This window comes from Engystomops pustulosus, chromosome 5 (genome assembly GCF_040894005.1).
Source record: "Engystomops pustulosus chromosome 5, aEngPut4.maternal, whole genome shotgun sequence".
Lineage (NCBI taxonomy): Eukaryota > Metazoa > Chordata > Amphibia > Anura > Leptodactylidae > Engystomops > Engystomops pustulosus.
In genome coordinates, this window is record NC_092415.1 from 89,100,385 (window position 1) to 89,126,350 (window position 25,966).

Sequence of the window (25,966 nt, forward strand, 5' to 3'; positions counted from 1 at the left end):
CCGCTAATGCTGGTGGTAGATTCACCCTATATATGCCCTTATACCTATATTAAATATATGTATGCTGTCTCAGGGTGGATGAGGGTAGATTCATGTCGGAATGATACATCGGGGGGGGGGGATTTATTAATTCTATCGCAACCTCAAGAGTCGGCAGCTGAGATCCGACTACGGAAAGCATAGCCCGATGTGTTAAAGTAGCGCACGGCTCTAAGTAATTAATGTGCAGACGGAACAGATGGCAGATGATCATTTAGAATGCGTTTGTGCCAGAAAGAACAGATGTTTCCGACTCTCCCAACTTGTCCGTCTTTTTTGGCACAAGTGGGCGTGACCTATATTTTCCACATCATCAGCCACATTTATGAGTTTGTTGGCTTTTTGAGGTACAGTTTTTGATGCAGTACAGACGAGGAAAAAATTGGTCTGAAATTAAAAAAAAAACAGATGCAGCCCATGTAAGATTTTGGCGTACATCTCATTTGTCAGCATTTTTTTTGGTGCCCGACTGATAAGTTCCGTCTGCACATTACTAACTTACAGCCGTGCTGTACTACTTTAATACATCAGGCTATGTTTTCCGTTGTCGGATCTTAGATGCCGACTGTCGAGGTTGTGACAGAATTAATAAATCCCCCCCATTATATACAGAAGTGTAGACGCAGAAGTACTGAAGGAGCTTCTTCTTAACCAGGGCAGGGACCTCCTAAGAAATGTGATCTGTAATAGATTGCTCCTGTGTTTCATCCCTGTATGTAACCACAATCCCGTGATTGATCATTGATCTCTTCTCTCTTGCAGGTTTCACAGACCCTAGCATTAAAGCTCTACTTGCATACTTTACCGTTTTCAAAAAGGGAACCACAAGTGCTGGGATGTTTTATTTTGTCTATTCCTAAATGTAAATCTTTGGAACTGCCTTGTTTTTCCAAAAAGAGAAATTTGCATCTGCATAATCTTCATAAGTAATCTCCATCTTCACTAGACCTTAACAATGTGAAGCATCGTGCAATGCAAAATGTCAGCAGTGTCCGGATCTGTCCTGTATGTACATACTGAGCAGAAGCTGTTCTTCCTCAAGTCTTCGGGTGTCAGCATCTTGCGTCTCAGTGTTAGTGGTGGCTCATATGGAAGATCTGGGACATGTGTGGATTAAGGAGACCTGTAATACACATGCCAGTCCAGCTTCACACATTACAGCCAAACCGATGTGGGCTTTAAAGGCAACAAAGAGAGACTTGCACTACTTTTCCCTTGTGAACAATTCCCAGTTAACTGTTTAGCATCTGGAGACTGGTTACAGATTTCTAAACCTGTTGAGACTAAATGAGAGCTCTTGTTCAGAAATATCTAATTATAGAAACAGCAGGGTTGGAATGACCAGCATCATGTAGCTTTGCAACTGGTTCTTGGCACCAAAACCATCCTATTAATAATGCATTAAGAGAGTAATCAGGGTCAGTAAATAAAAGCTTACAGAAACATCAACCCATTTCAAGGAAGACATTTTTACTTTGGATCATATGGCCCCTCTGGGGTCAGTCTGCACCCCGGGCCAGCTTGCATTTCATTATACTACTGTCAGCATCCACCTCTTGGGTTGAATGGGCCGCTCATAACTTTCCCTTTTTTCTACAGTCCTACGCTCATATTCCACCCCAGAACTTATTTTCCTAAAGGCAGATATTGATTGTGTTTGTCTTTGGGAATGTGTTGTCATTATATTGTGCCTGTTCTGTATAGAGTAGGAATGGTTGGTCAAGACAGACTCAGCCATTATGCCAGGTCAGAAGCCTCCATTGATTGAGCCTGTCCATATTAACATGGAGTCTTCTTGTAAATGAAATAAACAAGAATATTTTTCAAAATCTATCTTTTGTACATGTTACTTTTTCTGGAAAATTGTGCAAAATAGGATTCTTTACCCTTGTTACACCAGGCAGCACATCAGCTGCAGAGCAGCTGTGCCTGAAGTTTTTATTTTATTGCAGATCTGAATACTACAGGTGATAATAGTATATATTGTAATATACCGTACATGATACCCCTTGATCCACATGCATTATTACAAAATTTACTATTCTGTTACAAAATTTTGTCAAAAGTTTAGTTATGCTTTACAGTGGGAGCCCAAATTACGCGCTTACTATCCTCCAAGAAGTTAACACTGCAGGTTTGTCTATTAGCCCATATCAGGTCACTAACATTCTCGAAAGTCAGTAATGGATGTTAAGGGTGCACCTATACAAATATATACTGTATAAACATACAAAAGGGTGGGGGTATGCCCCTAACAATAACTCGGGATATAGACATATAGATCCACATGGTGTAAGGTAGTTCCTCCTGATTTCATTATACAGGTGGTCCCCTACTAAAAGACACCCGACTTACAGACAACCCATAGTTACAGACAGACCCCTCTGACCTCTGGTGAAGCTCTCTGGATGCTTTACTATAATCCCAGATTGCAATAATCAGCTGCAAGGTGTCTGTAATGAAGCTTTATTGATCATCCTTGGACCCATTACAGCATAAAATGTTTAAACTCCAATTGTCACTGGGGCCAAAAAATTTTTTTTGTCTAGATCTACAATTATAAAATATACAGTTTCGACTTGCATACAAATTCAACTTAAGAACAAACCTCTGAACCCTATCCTGTACTTAACCCGGGGACTGCCTGTACTAAATTTATCTGTGCAAAAGTCCACAGTTTTTTCTGTTCCATACCTCCGATTCTTGCATGTGCAGTGCTGTTCTTTTTCAGATATACATTTTTCTACTAGATATTCAGTGGTCTGTTTCCATTGTCATTTACTGCCATCTTGTGGACATTTGTGTAATATCCCTCTTTTTAGTGCTAGTTCAGATCTTATCTTGTCCATGAATTGTGAAACTAGAATAACATACATTTATCATTGCCTTGAACTTCTAGGTGTTTAATTACATAAAGTATATTTTATAGTATTCATTTTTGTAGTTATTTTGGGGGACATACCCGAACCATTTATATGTTCATATAGATGTAGGTGGAGCTGCCTTATTTTAGGTTGCACTGGGGCAAAGTTTTCTTTCCCCACCAAAATTATAATCTTTATTTATTTCAAAGCACTTTACAAATCATAGGGGACAAATATCATATTACATTACAGAGTACAAACAGTCATATAGAACTATAGGAGTGAGGGCCCTGCTCACAAGAGCTTACAGTCTATGAAGATGAAGGGGGTGACACAAGAGGTATAAGAGCATGTATAATGGTCCAGCCATTATTTTTAAGGAAACAATATAACATAATTTAATAAATAAAAATTTTGCTGCTTGAACCAGTTATCAACTGCCATCCTATATACCAGTGATGGCAAACCTTTTGGAGACCGAGTGCCCAAACTACAACAAAGACCCACTTATTTATCGCAAAGTGCCAACACAGAAATTTAATTTGTGATTTATACTCCCTTCTCTGTCACAGTTTTCATTGATACCGGCACCCTGAGGACACCAATAAAGCAGAAAATAGTCCCAGGTAGAGCTGTCACTTTAAAATACCTCTGTGTACAGCAAGTCTTGGGCTGTCTGGGACTGCGGGAAGATACCTGGAGTCATCTCTGCTGATGGCCTGAGTGCCCACAGAAAGGGCTCCGAGTGCCACCTCTGGCACCAGTGCCATAGGTTAGCCATCACTGCTATATACATTTCCAAGGTGAAAATGCCTGCAGAGAAGCCTGGAGCTTGGTACATATCTGGTGTTTGCTGGATAACAGATAGGACATAGGATGGATTAGTAAAGAGAGTTGAAACTTCATGCAGTTAGCGAGTGTAATAGGCTGCCTAAAGAGATGGGTTTTATGTTTGAAACTTTGGAGGTTGGGTGTTAGTCACCATGGAAAACTTATTGCATATTTCTTTCCCAGAATCCCTACAGAAGCGTACATTACAGGCTTAATCTCCATTGTTTAATTTCTTCTCTAACAATGTAATCGCTTATACAGATCATTCACATTTCATGCTATTCCAACAACTGCTTCTTGGTGCATTGTTTTTGTTAGCAACTGTGTGTATTATTTTATGTGTCGTTGCTTCCATGCACTAGAGAAGTTCAACTGATTCCACAATTACATTTACATCATTGGACCACAACGTGTAAAACTAAAATCACCAACAAAACATAAGACTTTAAAATGTGTATAAAATCTTGAAGCTTGTGTGGGTTGACAGGTTGTGGGTCAGTGATGTATAAAACATATACTTTTTGTATGGAATACACATTTGTACTATTGTATAGTGAGAAGATCAGAAGAATTATTGTTGGTCTTATGTATATAGTTTTATTTTGTAATTTATTTTCCTGCCAGGTGTACACCACCACAAGTTAGCTCAATTTTATTCAGAAGGAAAAGGGGAAGAAAGAGGGAAAAGTGGCAGTAAAAATTAACTTTTATTCTATGTTTTAAAAAAGATAATATTTCATATTAAGTCAAGTAGAAAATATTAAAATCAAAAACTGAAGGGGAAAGTTTATGGGGGTATTCTTCCCCTACATGCAAATATAGACCCCTATAATTTGATTTGCATGTGATCCTCTAAATGGAGGGATTGTACTATTGTACTTACACAAATTAGACTGATATGGGATGATAATTTTGATACAAAATGCCCCTTCCTTGACAAGGGTATGTTCACATCTATGTGAAGAATAGCACAGGAGCATCCATTGTAATTTTAGGAAGCAAGTATGAATTCTGTCCTATTTTTGTACTACATTCGGCAAGTAATAAAAAAGTAGCAAATCAGGACAACCCCTGCCAACTGCTGGTATAAAACACTATACAGGTAGTCCGGGTTTACGTACAAGAATTTGTATGCAAGTCGGAACTGTATATTTATAATTGTAGCCCAAGACAGAATCTTTTTTTTGTCTCTGTGAAAATTGGATTTTAAAAATGTTGGATTGTCATAAGAACCAGATTAACACTAAAGCTTAATTGTAGACAGCTTTAGTAACTGTTATAGCTCCTTATTGTAGCCCAAGACTAAACTACAGTTAAATACCCACATCCAGAGGTCTGTTTGAAACTAGGGGTCGTCTGTAAATCGTGTGTTCTTAAGTAGGGGACCGCCTGTATATAAATAGTAATTTTACAAACTAGAATAAACCCTTTTAAAAGAAGCAAAAACTGTTTACCAAAATAACATTGATACAGTACACATCATTTGCATCATCAATATAAAAGGAAATCTACCATCAAAATCAAGCATAATAAACCACGGGCACATACTCAGATTCAGACACTGCAACTGTGGTAATCTCCTTATATTTGTCATCCATGGCCTCCTTCCCTCGAAAATAAATTTTAAATGATGCTAATGAGTCTAAGAGGCTCTGGGGGGGGGGGGGTTGTTATCAGAGCAGCTCAGTGCTGTAGCTTTACAGACTGTTGCAATGAGCAGAGCAGGTTTCCCCTCACCCTGCAACTCCTGCTACTGCTACTAGAATACACTGGCAGAGGGGGGGGGGGGGGGGGGAGACATATTTTGATCATTGTAGCAGGCTGGGACGCTGCAGGAGGAGCTCATTAGCATAATTATAAAAGTTGATTTTAGGAAGGAGGCCTTGGATAACAAATATGAAGATTACCACAGTCACAATGCCTTGAGTAAGTGCCACTGGTTTATCCATGCTTTACTTTACTACCACCTGAGCACTGCACTGCGCTTGGTTTGTCTATTTCGGTGGGTTGGGAGTTATAGAAATATCTTTTTTTGGTTAGGCCAGTTATCGAAAACAGTCGCCAGTAGCTATTTAGAAATGTATTTAGAAGTTTATTTAACATTCAGACTGGCACTGAATTACACAGAGTGGAGTGTGTACTTTATATTTACACAAACTGCATTGGCAAAATATTTGCAGTGGTGATACAGCACACAATGACCCATGTCTATAAAATAGCATTCACTCAATGCACACAGAATGAACATTTCTGCCTCGTCTTCTGAGGCTGCTGTCTTTTTACAAGGCTCATTTTTTATAAAGACTAACCTCATATTCAGAACAACTGAAACTACGCAGTAACTCAGATGAGCCCCTTTGTAGGTTAGTGATGGTGGTCCGCACAAATGATCCCCCACTGCATCATAGTTTCTGATCCTTTATGGCTGTAAGTGCACTGCAGAATCCTACACTGGAGGGACAAATCTATGGTAAGAATCAGCAGCTCCTCACAAGATATGGAGCGTGCTGCAGATTTGTACATGCAGAACATGCTCATAAGTCCATGTTTTTCCCACTTTGGTTAGATTAAGAAATCTCAATAATTCAACCATAATATCAAAGGTTCATAAACGTATAATGAATTAAATAGAGAAAACTGAAGTCTTGCAGCATCACAATGAATGGGCGGGGATTCCGCAGTGTTTGTGCCATAAATCGATGGCTTTGTTGACTATTGGATCAGTGTTGTCCTCGGGGATCTGAAAGAAAGACAATAACACAACATCACACTGGGGTAGACCCCGTCAAGCTGGTTATCCTCAACATGAAGATGTGGTCGTCTGCTGTCAAAATCCCACTTCAAATAGAATCAGTCACATCCAACGAGACCTGGTCCTTGTAAGAGACTGAGACCATAGAAGATGTTATCAGACTAACAAGGGATATAATATACAGATCAGGGAGAGGTTCAGGCCCCAATCTCTAGAATTCAATGAAATTACTACAAATCAATCATCACATTACCTTTTGGAGAAATTCATTAATACTCTCAGTGTTATTAAGGGCCATGACTTTCATCTTGAATGTCAGTAGGATTTCCACAGCTACAAATAAGAGAATCTTGCAGGATCCACTCACCAGCTTGTCCCATATCCTGCACATAAAACACAAGGTCCACAAATGGCTTCTGATAATGATGGCTGGAGGGGATTTGAGGTAGACATATAGGCAATGACAAATCTATAGCCAGTGACCATGTATGACCATGGTACCTGGCGCTACAGTAGTATAAGTAAAAAGTACCTCTGTAAGGTGGATGGCGGTAAACAACCTGCAAAGCATTTCCTAAACCACAGGTCATAGGGCAGTTTCTCCAGAGCACCGCAAGCCTTGAGGTGTGACACAAGTCTGCCGTCTTCTATATTCAGGTAATGCTCAAATCCCTTCTGCTGCAAAAGGAGAAATGGGGAGAATAAATGAGAATAGAACTACAACTCCTACATCTGCCTAGTAATCGTTTCCTTTATGCTTGCTCTGTAGTTTGTTAAACAGATTTAGAGAACATTTTTCAAACAAAGGAGATGCAGGTAGAAGGAGTTACAGGTAGAAACAGGTGCATTGGACTTGAGCTTTATGTCATATACCGGCGGTCCCCTACTTAAGAACACTCGACTTACATACGACCCCTAGTTACAAACGGAGCTCTGGATATTGGTAATTTATTTTACTTTAGTCCTAGGCTACAATAAACAGCTGTAACAGTTATCACAGGTGTCTGTAATGAAGCTTTATTGTTAATTTTGATTCTTATGACAACCCAACATTTTTAAAATCCAATAGTCACAGAGACCAAAAAAGTTCTGGACGGGATTACAGTGATAAAATATACAGTTCCGACTTACAAACAAACTCAATTTACGAACAAACCTACAGACCCTATCTTGTATGTAACCCGGGGACTGCCTGTACTAGTAACTTGACCAAACCATGTGTCTGATTTGGCTGCGATGTGGAGTCAATCAAGTTGCTTGAAAATTTTAAAGGAAATCTACCATCAGAGTCCAGCATGATAAACATGGCCCCTTCTTTCAAAAAACAACTTTTACAATTAGCCCCCAGAGCCCTTCAGGCTCATTAGCCGATTCCCAGAGTCCCTCAGTGCTGTATCGTCACAGGCTTATCATGCTGGAGTTTGATGGTAGATTTCCTTTTAAACTTTCAAGCAGATTTAATAAGGCTGCGAATCAGACACATTCATCGGTCAAGTGACTAGTAGAGAAGCTTTAATTGTGTGACATATATGTTCACAGTGGTGTGGGCTCAAAGGGGTTGTCCCACAACAGCTTTTACTCCTAAATTTCAGTAATGCTGAGTTAACAGTGACTATCATTGTGCCAATATACCGTATATACTCGAGTATACTCGAAACCCCTAATTTCAACACAAAAAACTGGGAAAACCTATTGACTCGAGTATAAGCCGAGGGTGGGAAATGCATTGGTTACAGCCTCCCAGTATATAGTCGCCCAGCCCCTGTAGCATACAGCCTGCCCAGCCCCTGTAGCATACAGCCTGCCCAGCCCCTGTAGCATACAGCCTGCCCAGCCCCTGTAGCATACAGCCTGCCCAGCCCCTGTAGCAGGAAAAAAAATAACACTGTACTCATCTTTCCGACGTCCCCCATAGGTCTTTTTCTGTCTCAGACAGAAGAGGACCTATGATGTCAGATGATGTCAGAAAGGTGAGTTTTGACTTAATTTTTTTAGTTGACTCAAGTATAAGCCGAGTTAGGGTTTTTGAGCACAAATTGTGTTGAAAAACTAGGCTTATACTCGAGTATATAAGGTACCTTTTTCACTCATACTTTACTATCTAACTCCACTATTCAAAGCCAAACAGTAGAGATTCCCATAAGCCCCATAATGCCTTGTGTACCTCCCCTTGACAAGGCCTGCTGTCATAGCCGTGTGCAGTGTCCTAACACCTTGCTGCTGTTTCTTCAATACACAGAACCGTCCTACATACAGTGAACCCCAGATCCAATACACTTTACGTTTCTTGATCCAGCGAATGGACAAAAATTCACCAGGCTTGCTAAGAACAATGCTTCATGCTTTATTTAGGGACTATTATTTCAACAAATTCTTTATAGTGACACCTTAAAAGATTAAAGGAATGAGTTTCAAACGCATAATGTGTCCATCATCATGCTGCCACCATCTGATTGCTTGTTCATAATACCCTGTGTCAGCCTATGCACATGACTGGATCTTACAGGCACTGCCTGAGGACAGCCCTGGGGTCCTGATTGGATCTCAGGGCTGCCATGACAGCGATTAGTGCCCCCCAAAAAACAGTGCGGGGGGGGGGGGGTGATCGTGGGATAGAGACCTGACCACAAAATAGCCACAGATGGAGGGTCATGAGAGCAATAGCCCTGCCAGGACAATGATCATACTTTCATGAATACTATCATTAGGTCCTGTCAGGGCGAGTGCTCATGGACAGATAGAGATCACATGACCCTCCATTCACCATTCACTGTACCGGCTCCCATTTGTACCAAATACTACACAGTGTACAGAGCAGTCTTCTTCTGGCTGCAGGTGGGTCTGCGAAGAGATGCGCGGCCCCAATGAGCTGGCTGTCACATTACTACCATATTCGTATCCTACTGATAGATCATTAATATCTTTAGTTTTCCATTTACAGTCACTTTGCTCCAATGATGTAAAGAGATATTTAGTAAAGGCAATATTAATCCACACACACAATCTTACCAGCTGTTGCTGGGAATCTCGAAACCGGGTGTCTAAATGATGCACAAAGCTCTTGATAAGCCAATAACAATCCACATCATCATCAACCATCTCCTCCATTGTGCCGGCTATGGCCAAGAATAACTCATCCTCTGCATCCTGAAAAAACAGCATTAAAAAACCTTGTAAAACTCTTTACACACAGAAATTTAGTTTATTATTTAAAGGGATATTCCCATGAAGACAAGTTTCTTATATGTACTCGGGATAACAAAAATAACACATTCTCTAATTCACCGTTATTAACAAAAATACAGCATTTCACGTCTTCTTTCTGTCTCTACCAGTCCAGGTGTATACAATTTCAGTTGCCCTAGGCACGACCCAGTAACTTCTGACTTAGGGTGAGGCGTCATCTTGGATTTCTGTGTGGCGGCCGTGCTGTGGAGTTTCTCCGTCGCTGCACTGTAGCTCCGCCCCTCTGCAGTCCAGGACAGAGCTCACTCAATGCTGCACCCCGATACACATAATCAGAGTTCCTGAGGCAGCAACTACAAACTACACACAGAGAAGTTGTTTATCTGTGGAAAGACAGCAGGGAGGCACAGCAGATCTGTTGTGGAATAGATGTAGCAGTGCTGACTGTCATTATGTCCAATAAGCATCTAATGGATCTCATCATCACTGATCTGTCTCACCTCTTTCTATGTGTACTAGTACAATGTTCAGAAGCCAAATGAACGTCTATAAAAACCACATTTCAGCTCACAGAACTAGATGGATTATAAAGTGTTTGCTTAGAGAGTCTCCGCCCAAACCCTTACACTGAGCAGCCTAGGGAGTGATAGGAGCTAAAACTGAGTAAATTGTGAAGTAAAGGGTTAAAATCTTTATTGTGTTAACATCACTAGGGGATTGCAATTTGAGAATTCTCTTTCATGGGAAAACCCCTTTAAAGGGATTTTGTCACTAATTTTTATTTTTGCTCATTTAAACTAGATAACAATACAACTAACTTTTTTCGAACCTATTTTTGATTTCCGATTGTAGATTGTAGTCCATGGGCTTCCATCTCCAGTAACAGCATTTAGTGATATACTATACATGGCCAAAGGGCAAAATACTCTGGAGCCGACACATGGTCTATGGAGAGTTTTCTACACATATTCTGGTATAAATAAGCTGTAATATCATCTGTTGTCAGAATGGGGGCAATAAATGTCTTTTCTGTAAATGTGCTTCTGTTGTCGTTGAGTTAAAATGTATCTAAAACAAAAATATATAACTAAGGATTTTTTTCTTATGGAAACTAACTAAAATATACTTCACATCATTAGAAAAAAAATAGGTCATTTTCTGGTGACACCTTTTTAAATACCCTCCCCAGACATATAACCAACAAGTGACTGAATACAAGTTTTATAGGAGTTCTCGGTCAGCTTTAAAAGACCCTTCATTTGCAGTGCCATATTGTAACGTTTCTCTCACCCCTGCCTATGCAGCAGGGGAAGTTTTCCCTGTGATTTTGGTATTTTATTCGCTAAAATGATAAGGATGGGAAATAAATAGGTTGTCTCACCTGACACAACTGTTCTAGTAAATATATGTATTACCCATAAACAGCTACTGTGAGGAATTCTCTCTTACAACTCTGTGTGTTGTTCTCTGTTATTCCTCCAGGGAAAATAAGAATAACATTTCCACAGTGGAAAGCACATACTTTGAGACCAGCAAACTATAAATCCAAGGTCTTATTTACACATGACTTCATCAGTATTTCACAGCATTGTAAGCCAAAGCCAGGAGAGAAAAAAAGCAGATATAAACTATGACGGAAATATCCAAGGCCAGATTAAGGTTGGTGGGGGCTCTGGGGTGCAAAATCTGGTGGAGGCCCCCACAATGTACAGTACATACACGTCCAACCCCCTCAGTAATACAGCTCCAGATAGCGGCCGCCAACCCCCCCAGTAGTACAGCTACATATAGCTGCCGCCAACCTCCTCCAGTAATACAGCTACATATAGCTGCAGGCAACCCCCCCAGTAATACAGCTACAAAAAGCTGCCACCAACCCCCCCAGTAATACAGCTACATATAGCTGCCGCCACCCCCACCCAGTAATACAGCTACATATAGCTGCCGCCACCCCCACCCACTAATACAGCTACAAATAGCTGCCGCCAATCCCCCCAGTAATACAGCTACAAATAGCTGCCGCCAACCCCCCCAGTAATACAGCTACAGATAGCTGCCGCCAACCCCCCCAGTAATACATCTATAAACAGCCATCTCCCCAGTAATGCATATACATACAGCCACCAACCCCCCTCCAGTAATGCATCTAGATACAGGCGCTAACCCTCCCCTCCAGTGATACATCTACAAACAGCTGCCAACTGCCCAGTAATACATCTAAATACAGCGGCCTCACAGTAAATACAAATACAGCCGCCAGCCCCCATGTAATGCATCTATATACAACCACCACTGGCACAGAAGGGATTGGGACTGGTTGGGAGCCTTGAGTCACACGTCCCGGAAGCCCTGCCTGTAATCCGGGTGTGGAAATATCTGTTGTGTTATGATGCCACTTTGGTCAAGGCTCATGACTGATCAATACATAGACGTGTGAAAAAGGTTTTATCCGTGACCCACTGGTTCTAGATCTGCCACAACTATTTAGAGGTACATGACTCTTAATAACTGAGGCATCTATGGAAGACCATGGGCCATAATCTGACATCTCCCACAGTAATGGACACTCCATAAGAGCTGCTAGGGTGAACACTTGCTATTAGCTACATGACCGTTTGGCAAACCGTGTGCAGCGCTGCGTTATCTGTGTGCGCTATATAAAGAATCATTCTTCTTATTATTAGAAGTCTACCATAGAAAACTAAAGTCTGCAAGACTCAGGAGTACTGATAAGTATTTGTTTCTGCACAAAAATGTAAAACCAGATGTACCATAGTGTACTTCTGACTTCTAGACAGTTTTCCTGTCTCCAGCTGATACATGTAGAAAAACACATCAGTCTTGGGAGTAGATTCATTGATTAAACGAATAACCTCCAGAGCATGGTAAACATCATTGTACTGTTCCCTCCGGTACACCATCACCTCCGGGTGAGTCTCCTGGTGGGGAGGAAGGATTCCTTAAGAAAAAGAAAACACAGAGCATAAATAAGTAGAAGAACATGATACAAAGAGCTTCAGACTGGCCATGCACAAATGATTTAGGAGGACACGGCCAAAACACGTGTTTTGGCCGAAAAAGTGTCTCGAAAAAGTTACAGGCCTTGGGAGCTTCATAAAAACACATGCACAAGATAACCAAGTGCAACATCAAGCCCCGTCTTCCAGGGCGCAGTAAATGGGTTCTCCAGACTGATAAATCGCCACTTACTGGACATCTCATTCACTGCTGCTAGAATGTGATTTGGCAGATGCCCAGAGAACATCATCTAATGAATGCACAAGTTAACTAAAAATTGATAAAGGAGGGTAATTCTTTGGAGTTTTGCAGGAGAAACTTATTTCAAGTAAAGGGTAATATTACTGCTATATCATATAAATATATTTTTGACTGACTTTATACACTTTCAGTTTAATAGGAACAAGTTGGGGAAGCATAATGAGTCCCCTGTACATAGAGCAGGGACCAAAAAGAAAGCAAGTTATTGGTGCAAAAACTCAAAACTAGCTTATACTAGCTTGCCCCTGTACTCCAACTTTTACCCAGATTATAAAACAGACTCTGGCATCCAACATTAGGAACTGACCTGACTCCACAAATGGTGATTTGATTGCAGGGGTTAAACTTCCTACAGACACGCAATTATTATATAGGTTCCAAGAAGAGAGGAAGCTATTATAAACATAAAGAACAGGGGATCACAAGGATTTAGGACCACAAACTACCACCATCATGTTATCCAGAGCACTGATGCCTTTGATGCTTTTGTATAGTCAGCATTAAGCACGAAAAAAAACCCTTTTGCTCATATGGCCTGCAAAGAATCACTGAAGCGGAGAAGGACCATCACCCTGGCCCGCTTCCATAAGGTTACACCCCACAGAACTAGCGAATCATCATAAGCTACCTTCAGCAACTACCAACCAGTAGTTAAATTGTGAGAAGGGAACTTATCCATGGGGCAGTGTGGCTGTTTACGGGTAATGAAGATTCTTTTTTTAAAGTTTAAAGGAAACCTACCATCTTGGATCTACCTATTAAGGTAGATCCGGTGGCAGGTTCCTCTAATAAATGCCATTGGAGCCCTTTTTAGGGCTAATCCATCAGTACCCCATAAGTTTGTAAATCTTTCATTGCCCTAATATACAAATTTGTGAAAGAGGCTTCTAATTAGAGGAACCTGCCACCGGATCTATCTTAATAGGTAGATCCAAGATGGTAGATTTCCTTTAACAATGAATCTCCCAGAATATAAAAAGATATCATTATCAATTTCTCCTCCTCCTAGATAATATTCTGGTGGTTGGTTGTGAGCCTAAATTCTCATGATGGGTTCCAGGTAGTATTACACTCAGGTGTGATGGCTGCACAAGTTTGGCCATATAGTTTATCACTGAAATAGTTCACCTGCTGAGCTTGCTCTTGTTGGCCTTTAGTCATGTTGGGGAATTTGTTCATGGCGAATTGATCTGCATCTCATCAGTAAAAGCCCAGTACCAGATACACACAATTAAGGAAACTGATCAGGAATTTACAGTTCTCACAGTTTTGTCATAACAATCTGATACATAGGATGAAAGTAAGACTAAAATGTTATCATCCTCTTGATACCAGTAGCTGAAGGGTTATTGACAGAATGAGAAGAAAGTTATAGCATCAACCAGACAGCAGAGGAGAGTGAGTGCACAGGGCTATCTGAGGAGAGCTGCTAATGTAACTGTCCAACCCTGAAGCCACTGGATTAAAAGAAAGTAGAAAAATCCCACATGGCAATGAGACATAAGAGCACGCAGGTCAGACACGTGATTACGTAAATAAGTAATCATTTTACAATTCAATTCAAGACAATCTTACCCAGAAGAACTTTCCACACAAGTATTCGGTACATGGAAGGAAGGGGGAACCTTTGACAGAACGTACAAAGCTTTTCAATATCTGGAGACAGAAGTGATAAACAAAAATGATAAAACAGGATTTTTGTGATACATTTTTTTTTCCTTTGGGAGACTCCATAGCAACCCAGTTATTATTTCAGGTTATTTAATATACTTTTGCATGCTCTTTTGGGTTGCAAAGTTGTGTTTCCCTTCCAGTTTTCCATGCTTACCCAGAATTATTAGTGTTTTTTTCCTGGTTAACCCTATTACCTTTGTACAAGCTGCTCAATGTCCATGAAAAGAGTATATCAAAATAAGCTATGGGTAAGCTGCCATATGGAATCACATGGTCCAAAGGAGTGTCAAAAAACACAAAAACAATATGATGTTCTGTCATTGGTGGAAACAAACATTTGGGTCATCCTTAAGCAATCGCCAGGGCAGGGAAATACACCACATGAAGGACTAGAGCACTGCAAGAGACACATGCGAAGCACCTGATAGAGGTTACATTAAAGGGAACCCGTCACCACTATTTTCACAAATACAGGTAGTAAGAGGTTCCTATAGAGCTCTAGTAACTATCTGACACCCTGCTTGTAGCTAAAAAATATTCCCCTGAGATCCCCATATATTCAACTTTATAGTTTTATCTGGTAACTAAGCATGGCTACAGCGAGTCCAGGTGGGCGCGGCCTCCTCGGGCTGAATCCAGCAGCTCCTCCCCATCCCTATCTCTGTATGCTGCTATAATATCATGTGACCAGGGTAACATCTTCACAGGTCCTATAGCTTTTGTAGCATTAGGAACTGTACACTAAACATATATGTCATGAAATCACAGCATATTTTATCACATGAAATCACAACAGCCTGCACGGAGAGGAGTAGAAGTCCATGGAGGCTGCTGTGATTGTTTTATGTGGTCAGATATGTACATTGGGTATAGTTTTCATTTTAAGTAGTTCAAGGACCTTTGAAGATGTCACCCTGGTCACATGACATTAGGCCACGCCCTCGTGGACCGATTTTATGGGGATCTGAGGGAAACTACTTTTAGCTACAAGCAGCGTGTCAGATAGTTACTAGAGCTCTATAGGAACCTGCCACTACCTGTATTTGTGAAAATAGTGGTGACAGGTTCCCTTTAACGCCTATAGGAGCGTCAATTACGCTTGTATAGGAAGTTTTACTCCTTCAAAAATGTCACAGGCGGATAAATATGCCTGAGAGTTTTCTCCTCTCTCCTCCATCTAGTCATTAATTGTGGGGGGAGTAGGGCAGCATCAGCCACAGTCTGGTCTTTCCAATTAAAGTTTTTTAATTAGTAGTAAAACTGCATAAACTTTAATAAATATGTTATAAATATGTACAGTGTCATTCCATCATCCTTCCCCAGGTATTTGTGAAGGTACATGTACTTCTGTAAACTTTAAGATAGGTCTTTCCTGCTCCTTCTATATTCTGCATTCAGCTGACAGGCTAGATGGGCACTTCAAACGCCTATATCTCCTGTAGCATGGCACCTAGAAACACATGTCATATTAACAGGAGAATCTCTACTTTAACGTAATGTCACTATAGTGTTTGGATGTTTCATAGTTAAAATTAGGGCTCATCCACACAAACGTAATGGGGACCGATGCGGCCACATATCAGTCGCCACTGACGTCTGTAGCTCCCACTCAACTGCAATGTGTACCTGGAACTATGGGACATGGCCTATATTTCGCTGTGTTACAACCCCGGCCACTCGCTTCTCTATGGAGAGGGGCCCTTTCTCCTCCCCAGAGTGTGGCTGTATGTATGAATATAACCTTACAGTCGGAAATCTCAGAAATAGAAAGCTGTATATAAAAATCTAAATTACTGCACAAGAGTGGAGATCTCCAGTTCTGTGAAACATCCACACATCCTGATGTGTTATGAAAGGGGCAATTTTCTTTTTTAATATGACATCTAGAGTTTCCAGGTGCCAGGGTTTAGGGGATATAGGTGTTTGAAGTTGGCCACTGTCATGATATTTATAAATGTCCTTTCTGCGTGGGGCATGTGCAAATAGGATGTACAGTATATAGCTGTCTGGCAGTCATTAAAGGGTTAAGTACAAAACACATTGACAGATGATTATTTTGTACAAATAATGTCTATTAACATTATAACATTATATACGGCAAGGAGTTATTTTTATTACTGAAAATGTCATACTCTTCCTCAACTAAAAAGTCTCCTCAAAAATAGTAAGCGGAGTATTATTACTCTTCTGGAAAAATATTATTGTGACCTCTAAACAAATCGAAATGGCACAATGCCTGCTCCTCAGGCTAGTACAGAGCGGGGCAGAATGATGGAAGAACAATATCCTTATTGAGGTGATTGGCAGAGATCACCTTGGGCACAAGGAAGGTGATGGCTAAAGGACTGATTTATCCTGGGGCACAACCAAGAAGGGTTAGCAACAGAGAACCCAGGAAGGATATGAAAAGGGATGCCTGCCAGTGGGAACATACAGAATGGCCTACAGTAGGATTAAGGCCCCACAGTGATGTGGAGTGACCCAGTGGAAGGGCCACATGAGTTACACGAGGTGGGTACATTAGATTTAGAAGAGTGGCAGTCTTTCAAGTATATCCAAGTAGATCCTGGTAGAAGAAAACTTAAAGAGAGGGCTGGTCACGTGATCAGAGACACTGCATGACTTAAGGCCTGGGTTTTAAAGAAGGTGGTAGAGTGAGACCTGCAATAGAAGATAAAGCTGTCTGGGAAGTGCCAAGTAACTCTGGCCAGGAACAAGGAGACTTCTGAATACTTGACAAGACCAAGAGGTCCAAATTTTGATCTAAATTATCTAATGACCCTGGATAGGAGAGACAAGTGGAGGGAACACGTACAGGAGGTAGAACAGTTGACTGTGTAGGCTTGTGGGTGCCATACACTTGCCCTGAATGGGAGAATGTGCTTTCTGACACTAGATAGATATCTGGGTGCCACATTTGGCACAAAGCTCTTGAAATACTTCCTGATAAAGGGTCTGCGGTTCATGTTGTGTTCGGCTAAAGAAGTCCAAAAGCCGGTTTGGAATGACTGGAATCTGAAAAAGCTAGAACACACCTCTCTGCCCAGCAAAGAATTTTGGTTTACTATGGCATTGCCCATGAGTTGCAAGTACCACCTTCTGGTTTATGTAGGCGACTGCCATCGTATTGTTTGATTGAAACCTTCATGGATGACCAACCGTAGTGGCCCTGATGTCAAAGATTTTGGTCAGGATCATGGTCTCTTTCCCAGAGTAGACACCCTGGACCATTGGGAACTACATCATCCTGCATAATGACCATCGACAGGATGGGAACAAAGGACCTGACTTAAGGAAAGAACAGCAAGGAGAGCCAACCCTGGGGGAGAGACAAACTGACCATAAAAGGATGTTCCCACGTTCCAAGAAGTTGTGTCCCAACAGAGCAGGATGATGTTAGAGAGGGCACAGGGGAATTTGACTGGGTGCAGAATGAGAGGGCTCCCTACCACATTGTGAAAGAAGGAGATAACATCCTCCATCCTAGGATCTGTGGATTGGGATCCAGCCTTTAAGAGCTTGCACTCAGCATACGCCAACATGTGCTCCTAGAGACTTTCTGTTGGCATTTACCAATAGTTGTACCTAGGGTCCCCGTGTCTTCCAATAAAATGACTGAGGAAACACATTTAATGCTGCTTTAAAACCAATGCTTCAATGAAACTATGAAGATCTGCTACCAGCCATCTCTCTGCCTACTACTTACCCCACTTGTCATCTTTCAGCAAGATCTCTAGAGATTTCTTCTCCTCCACACCACGAAATCCAACCTTTTCATAGTAAACAGAGCGGAAATTTCTCTGAGTGTCTTCAGACATGTTTTATTCTAGCAAAGAAATAATATATATAGAAGACATAATGCAGCAGACAAGATACCACCACTGACCAACCCTGGCACAGACTCTGATAACAAAATAACGCAGCAGAAGAAATCAAATGACTGCGGGTTATGAGCTTTTCTATGGCAACGTGACAGGGGGCGGGGTACAGTTATGGGGTAACATGACAGGGGGCGGGGTACAGTTATGGGGTAACATGACAGGGGGCGGGGTACAGTTATGGGGTAACATGACAGGGGGCGGGGTACAGTTATGGGGTAACATGACAGGGGGCGGGGTACAGTTATGGGGTAACATGACAGGGGGCGGGGTACAGTTATGGGGTAACATGACAGGGGGCGGGGTACAGTTATGGGGTAACATGACAGGGGGCGGGGTACAGTTATGGGGTAACATGACAGGGGGCGGGGTACAGTTATGGGGTAACATGACAGGGGGCGGGGTACAGTTATGGGGTAACATGACAGGGGGCGGGGTACAGTTATGGGGTAACATGACAGGGGGCGGGGTACAGTTATGGGGTAACATGACAGGGGGCGGGGTACAGTTATGGGGTAACATGACAGGGGGCGGGGTACGGTTATGGGGTAACATGACCGGGGGCGGGGTACGGTTATGGGGTAACATGACCGGGGGCGGGGTACGGTTATGGGGTAACATGACAGGGGGCGGGGTACGGTTATGGGGTAACATGACAGGGGGCGGGGTACGGTTATGGGGTAACATGACAGGGGGCGGGGTACGGTTATGGGGTAACATGACAGGGGGCGGGGTACGGTTATGGGGTAACATGACAGGGGGCGGGGTACGGTTATGGGGTAACATGACAGGGGGCGGGGTACGGTTATGGGGTAACATGACAGGGGGCGGGGTACGGTTATGGGGTAACATGACAGGGGGCGGGGTACGGTTATGGGGTAACATGACAGGGGGCGGGGTACGGTTATGGGGTAACATGACAGGGGGCAGGGTAATAATGTTATGGGGTAACATGACTAGGGGAGGGGTAATGTTATGGGGTAACATGACTAGGGGTGGAGTAATGTTATGGGGTAACATGACTAGGGGAGGGGTAATATTATGGGGTAACATGACTAGGGGTGGAGTAATGTTATGGGGTAACATGACTAGGGGTAGGGTACTGTTATGGGGTAACATGACTAGGGGTAGGGTACTGTTATGGGGTAACATGACTAGGGATGGAGTAATGTTATGGGGTAACATGACTAGGGATGGAGTAATGTTATGGGGTAACATGACTAGGGATGGAGTAATGTTATGGGGTAACATGACTAGGGGTAGGGTACTGTTATGGGGTAACATGACTAGGGGTGGGGTACTGTTATGGGGTAATATGACTAGGGGAGGGGTAATGTTATGGGGTAATATGACTAGGGGAGGGGTAATGTTATGGGGTAACATGACTAGGGGAGGGGTAATGTTATGGGGTAACATGACTAGGGGAGGGGTAATGTTATGGGGTAACATGACTAGGGGTGGGGTAATGTTATGGGGTAACATGACTAGGGGTAGGGTACTGTTATGGGGTAATATGACTAGGGGAGGGGTAATGTTATGGGGTAACATGACTAAGGGTGGGGTACTGTTATGGGGTAACATGACTAGGGGTAGGGTACTGTTATGGGGTAACATGACTAGGGGTGGAGTAATGTTATGGGGTAACATGACTAGGGGTGGAGTAATGTTATGGGGTAACATGACTAGGGGTGGGGTAATGTTATGGGGTAACATGACTAGGGGTGGGGTAATGTTATGGGGTAACATGACTAGGGGTGGGGTAATGTTATGGGGTAACATGACTAAGGGTGGGGTACTGTTATGGGGTAACATGACTAGGGGTAGGGTACTGTTATGGGGTAACATGACTAGGGGTGGGGTACTGTTATGGGGTAACATGACTAGGAGTGGGGTACTGTTATGGGGTAACATGACTAGGGGTAGGGTACTGTTATGGGGTAACATGACTGGGGGTAGGGAACTGTTATGGGGTAACATGACTGGGGGTAGGGAACTGTTATGGGGTAACATGACTAGGGGTAGGGAACTGTTATGGGGTAACATGACTAGGGGTGGGGTACTGTTATGGGGTAACATGACTAGGGATAGGGTACTGTTATGGGGTAACATGACTGGGGGTAGGGTACTGTTATGGGGTAACATGACTAGGGATAGGGTACTGTTATGGGGTAACATGACTGGGGATAGGGTACTGTTATGGGGTAACATGACTGGGGGTAGGGTACTGTTATGGGGTAACATGACTAGGGATAGGGTACTGTTATGGGGTAACATGACTAGGGGTAGGGTACTGTTATGGGGTAACATGACTGGGGGTAGGGAACTGTTATGGGGTAACATGACTGGGGGTAGGGTACTGTTATGGGGTAACATGACTAGGGATAGGGTACTGTTATGGGGTAACATGACTAGGGATAGGGTACTGTTATGGGGTAACATGACTAGGGGTGGGGTACTGTTATGGGGTAACATGACTAGGGATAGGGTACTGTTATGGGGTAACATGACTGGGGGTAGGGTACTGTTATGGGGTAACATGACTGGGGGTAGGGTACTGTTATGGGGTAACATGACTGGGGGTAGGGTACTGTTATGGGGTAACATGACTGGGGGTAGGGTACTGTTATGGGGTAACATGACTGGGGGTAGGGTACTGTTATGGGGTAACATGACTGGGGGTAGGGTACTGTTATGGGGTAACATGACTGGGGGTAGGGTACTGTTATGGGGTAACATGACTAGGGATAGGGTACTGTTATGGGGTAACATGACTGGGGGTAGGGTACTGTTATGGGGTAACATGACTAGGGATAGGGTACTGTTATGGGGTAACATGACTAGGGATAGGGTACTGTTATGGGGTAACATGACTGGGGGTAGGGAACTGTTATGGGGTAACATGACTGGGGCTAGGGAACTGTTATGGGGTAACATGACTAGGGGTAGGGCACTGTTATGGGGTAACATGACTAGGGGTGGGGTACTGTTATGGGGTAACATGACTAGGGATAGGGTACTGTTATGGGGTAACATGACTGGGGTAGGGTACTGTTATGGGGTAACATGACTAGGGATAGGGTACTGTTATGGGGTAACATGACTAGGGGTAGGGTACTGTTATGGGGTAACATGACTAGGGGTGGGGTACTGTTATGGTGGGGTATAAATTGAGTGTGGCTGGTGCACTGTTGTGAGTGGCATGAAGAGAACACTTACATTTAGAATAACAGCAGGACAGGCTACAGGCTGCAGCCTCCTCAGCTCTTCCAGCTCCGCCTCCTCCCGCAGCTGTGTGCTTCCTGGTTATTACAGCAGCGCGCTGATGGCGGACGGCAGCTGATAAGGGTCATACGTACTCTCTGAATAATCCTGCGCTCGACAGCCGCTTACATGTGCAGCTCTGCGGGAGAACTAGCGCGTGAAATGGCCGCCGCTGTTCCATTATAGACTGATACATCAATTATTGTTAAAAATGTCTTCCTCAGTGAGGAGAAGAATGGATAGATTATACTGAAACAACTATGGGCCGAATTTTCCTCACGTTACATGTGGTGCTGCCTGCGTACACTAGAGGGCGCTCATTGAACATGTGACAGATGCGAAGCTGCTTTGTACATTCAGGGCTAGCGCTAATAATAGCCAAGATTACAACAAGGAGTCATCAGAGTAGGAACCCTCCTGGTAGTCTACACTGGAGATCAAAATTTGAGAATAATGTACGATCACTTAATTTTTATTGAAATATTGAAATCTGCATTATTCAGCATTTGAGGGATTTTTTGTAAGGGATGCACCATGCCACTCTAACAGTGTTTTACAAAATTACCAAAGTATATCAACAAAAAACCTTTATTTGACAAAAAAATGTGATGATCGTGAATAGAGAACAACAATGACTGTAGCACAGAGATCTGCCGCCACAAAACTTCACTAGTCTTTCACATACCTCCCAACTTTTGGGCAAGAGAAAGGGACAAAAAGCCCATCTTTTTCTAAACCACGCCCACTGTCCCATCGACAAGTATAGTATAATATCGACCTTGATGGTCCCTACATGGTACAATGTCCCTTACTTTGACCAACCCCTCCCATGGACCCGTATAATACCCGCTAATGCAACTCTGCAACATATAAAACGCCTCTTTAATTTTATCCTCCCTTTACATTTGGTTTTCCACTTTTATTTATCTCCCCAAACTTATACATAATACTATCTGTAACCCCACCGCTCCTCACATGGTGTGGTCCCTGTTCTCTAGCCTCCTCCTGTAACCTCCTGTCCCCCAGCCTCCACCTTTCCTCCAGCCTCCTCCTCTGATCCCCCAGCCTGCTCCAGCATACTTCTGTCCTCCAGCCTCCTCCTCCTCCAGCGTCCTCCTGTCCCCAGCCTCCTTTTGTTCTCCAGCCTCCTCCTGTCCTCAAGCCTCTGCCTCCAGCATCCTCCTCCTGTCCACCAGCCTCCTCCTGTGCTCCAGTCTCTTCCTCCAGCATCTTCCTCCTGTCCCCCGGCCTCCACCTGTCCTCCAGCCTCCTCCTCCTGTCCCCCAGCCTGCTCCAGCCTCCTCCTGTCCCCCAGCCTCCTCCTCCTGTAGCCTCCAAACTCGCCTGCCTCTATCCTCCTGCCTCCTCTTATTGTGGACCCCTGTCCCTTGGTATTAAACAAATACCTCACATCGCTCCCCCGCTGCAGTCACTTCTTCTCCTGGGCTCCGACTGACTTCCAGAGCGGCGGGCCAGTTGACGGGCGGAGCTCATGGGTTTCTTGGCCATAACTTTGTCACCGTGAATTCTCTAGAGGTTTTCTATTAGGTTTCAATCAGGACTCTGAGCTGTCCATTTCATTGTTTTCTGTTTCAAGGTGCTGCTTTACCCATTTTGTTATATAACAAGGGGCATTGTCCTGCATGCAAATTGCTGGCTGATTGAGTAAAGGAAACAAGGAAAGAACCATGTGTTGTTGAAGAAGGTTCTGATACACACTTGATTTAAAGCGGTATTCTCATCTGGGAACTCACATTCAGTTTGATAAATCTTCCATATGTAAACATTTCTTCAATTAGATGTTATAAAAAAAAATGTTCCTGTGTGAAGATAATTTCTCACAAATGTAGTCAATTTGTCCCTTAGAAAAGAGATGGCTTCCTCGGATACGGCCACCTCTGCTGGAGGGATTGCACAAATAAACAAAAAGTTTTTGTATTTAAAATGTCCAGGAGTTACTGCAAGTCCCACAACAGTCCTGTGGTAATGGATACTGAATCCATGTGGTCAGGCAGGACTCAATAGCGCATGTCTGTCCACCGCTGCCAGAATGTGAGGTGGTCGTAACCGAGGAAGCCATCTGGTTTCTAAGGGACAAAATGACTACATTTATGAGAAATTATCTTCACACAGGAACATTTTTTTTTATAACATCCAATTGAAGAAATGTTTATATATGGCAGATTAATGAAACTGAATGTGAATGCCCAGACGAGAATACCCCTTTAACTCTGACATGTAGTTGAATGAGAAGTTCAACTCCTGCTGCAGAAAACATTTCCGGAACCATGTCACTTCCTCACCACCTTTCACTAACTTCTTTACATGAGTTCAGTCTTTTCCCAGTTTCTCAACAAACATATTGTTTCCCGTTAGATCCGAATAAATGAAACTTGCTATTATCACAAAAATTAACTGCCTCTGTCCATACAACATGCTCCGCAGCAAAGGTGTGTTTAGCCTTTTCATTATTTCTGCTAATGAGAGGTTTGATCACTGCAGAGTGGGCTTTCGGTTCAAATGCTCTTAAATTTCAAGACACTGCATGATGAGATAAGATTCTTACCCTGTTCAGTGCGAGCAATTCCAGCTGCAGTGTTGAAACAATTACCTATCGAGATTCTCCACATTATCCTGTCCTAACTTACATTTGTCTTTTGAGGACGACCAGCTTTCTGGGGCAACTTGAATGAGTTTGTGATGTTATAAAGATTAAATATTCTAGAAATCACTGACTTGTAACAACCAACTTCTCTTGCTATGGCTGATAGGGTCACCTATTTGGCCTTTATCTGCACAACCTGCTGCCATTTTTGCAAAGTCAGTGAAAACACATAGCATTTTGAACCCGTTTTGAATCTGTTTTGAGCCCGTTATCAATCGCATGCGTTTCCCGGGAAACGCATATGCGATCGGCTCGAGCCCAGCCCCCTGTCATGTTATGAACATAGCGGAACGCTAGCAGCACGTGTGAATGCGCCCTAAGGCTGTTTAAATGGGGTTTGTCAGATAATAAAGGAACTTGGCACCAGTTGTTGAAAGTGTTCTCTAATTTTGATCAGTGTCTTTTACAATTTTACTATTCTATGTTAGGATACATTCACATAGGACTACACAATGACCTTTACATTTAGGAAATTATTTGTTGTTCTCTAACTCCTCTAATCTCCAGTGTATACCAGAGACTCCTGAGCATCAGTTTTGTAGGATACACTGTCCACACATAACAGGGAACATACATTCGGGCCTTACAACATACCTATCTACTCAGCTTGAGTTTCCATGGAGTTACTCCACACAGAAGTTAAAGGGAACCTGTCACCGGGGGCCTCATTTTCACTAAAGACAGGTTGCAGAAGCCCATCACACCTGCATTGCAAATATGCCTTTCTACCTTTTCTAAGAATTTACATTACAATATAATTATGAGGTCCCTGGTGACAGGTTTCCTTTAAATTAGATTTTATCCCCTTCAAATGTACTTGCTAGGCATCACTGGCGATCATAGCAAATGGATTATCGATACACATGAATCTGCCTCCGGCTTAAACCTGTCAAATATCTGGCCCCAAATATCTGTCATGTTGTCCATTGATTAGGGCCTGTCCCTCATTGGCGTGTGAGGTCCTCTCACTCATTGATCACAATAGAAAAGTTCTGCCTCTATTGTTATTGCACACAGGACCAGAGCTCATCCAACGATGACACATCTACAACAAACAACAGACCATGGCACCATTAAGTGGGGCTTGATATAAGAATATTGACTGCAGTAAATATATAATATATGCACATTTACACATATATAACACATTAAGTACATCCCGAAAGTCTTCAGACCTTTCTTTTTAACATTTTTCTATGTCTCAGCCATGTGCTAATAAAAAAAAAAAAGTTTTTATTTAACAAGGATCAAAAACGTAAGGTTAAAAAGTCATACTCCTTGCTAGTGGTTCATATGCCAATACAATTAAGCTTTATGATCCTGGTGCTGCGTCCTACTGTTAGATCAGGGCACTAGGCTGCTGCTATCTGTATATATCACTGTAGCATCTGCTAATCTCACGCTAGTATAGGAGTGTACTAAACTCCTTCTGTTTGTCTAATAAAAGTAGATTACTGACATCTGTCTAACTGGCAGGTCAAGAATGGACAGATAGAAAGCTGGGTAGCAGCAGTACACACAGCTGACATGGCACACT

The 25,966-nt window shown here is 42.7% G+C and overlaps 2 protein-coding genes across 9 annotated transcripts in view; one reads left to right on the forward strand and one right to left on the reverse strand.

The window, feature by feature from the left end:
* The window catches only part of PHACTR1 (phosphatase and actin regulator 1), a 215,192-nt gene extending 213,320 nt beyond the window's left edge, over positions 1-1,872 (forward strand). For all 8 annotated transcript variants that reach the window (XM_072152611.1, XM_072152613.1, XM_072152610.1 and 5 more), the window contains one exon: positions 802-1,872. In XM_072152611.1, coding sequence (XP_072008712.1) covers positions 802-817 — 16 coding nt within the window. In that variant the 3' untranslated portion in view covers positions 818-1,872. The remainder of the gene's footprint in view (positions 1-801) is intronic.
* On the reverse strand, positions 938-21,934 carry TBC1D7 (TBC1 domain family member 7). The gene is made up of 8 exons (XM_072152618.1): positions 21,720-21,934; positions 18,332-18,451; positions 14,527-14,607; positions 12,444-12,631; positions 9,496-9,633; positions 7,019-7,164; positions 6,740-6,869; positions 938-6,474 (listed from the first exon to the last, which is right to left on the reverse strand). The coding sequence occupies exons 2-8, from the start codon at positions 18,441-18,443 to the stop codon at positions 6,388-6,390; spliced, it is 882 nt and encodes a 293-aa protein (XP_072008719.1). The 5' UTR covers positions 18,444-18,451; positions 21,720-21,934; the 3' UTR covers positions 938-6,387.
* Between the last annotated feature and the right edge of the window lie 4,032 nt (positions 21,935-25,966).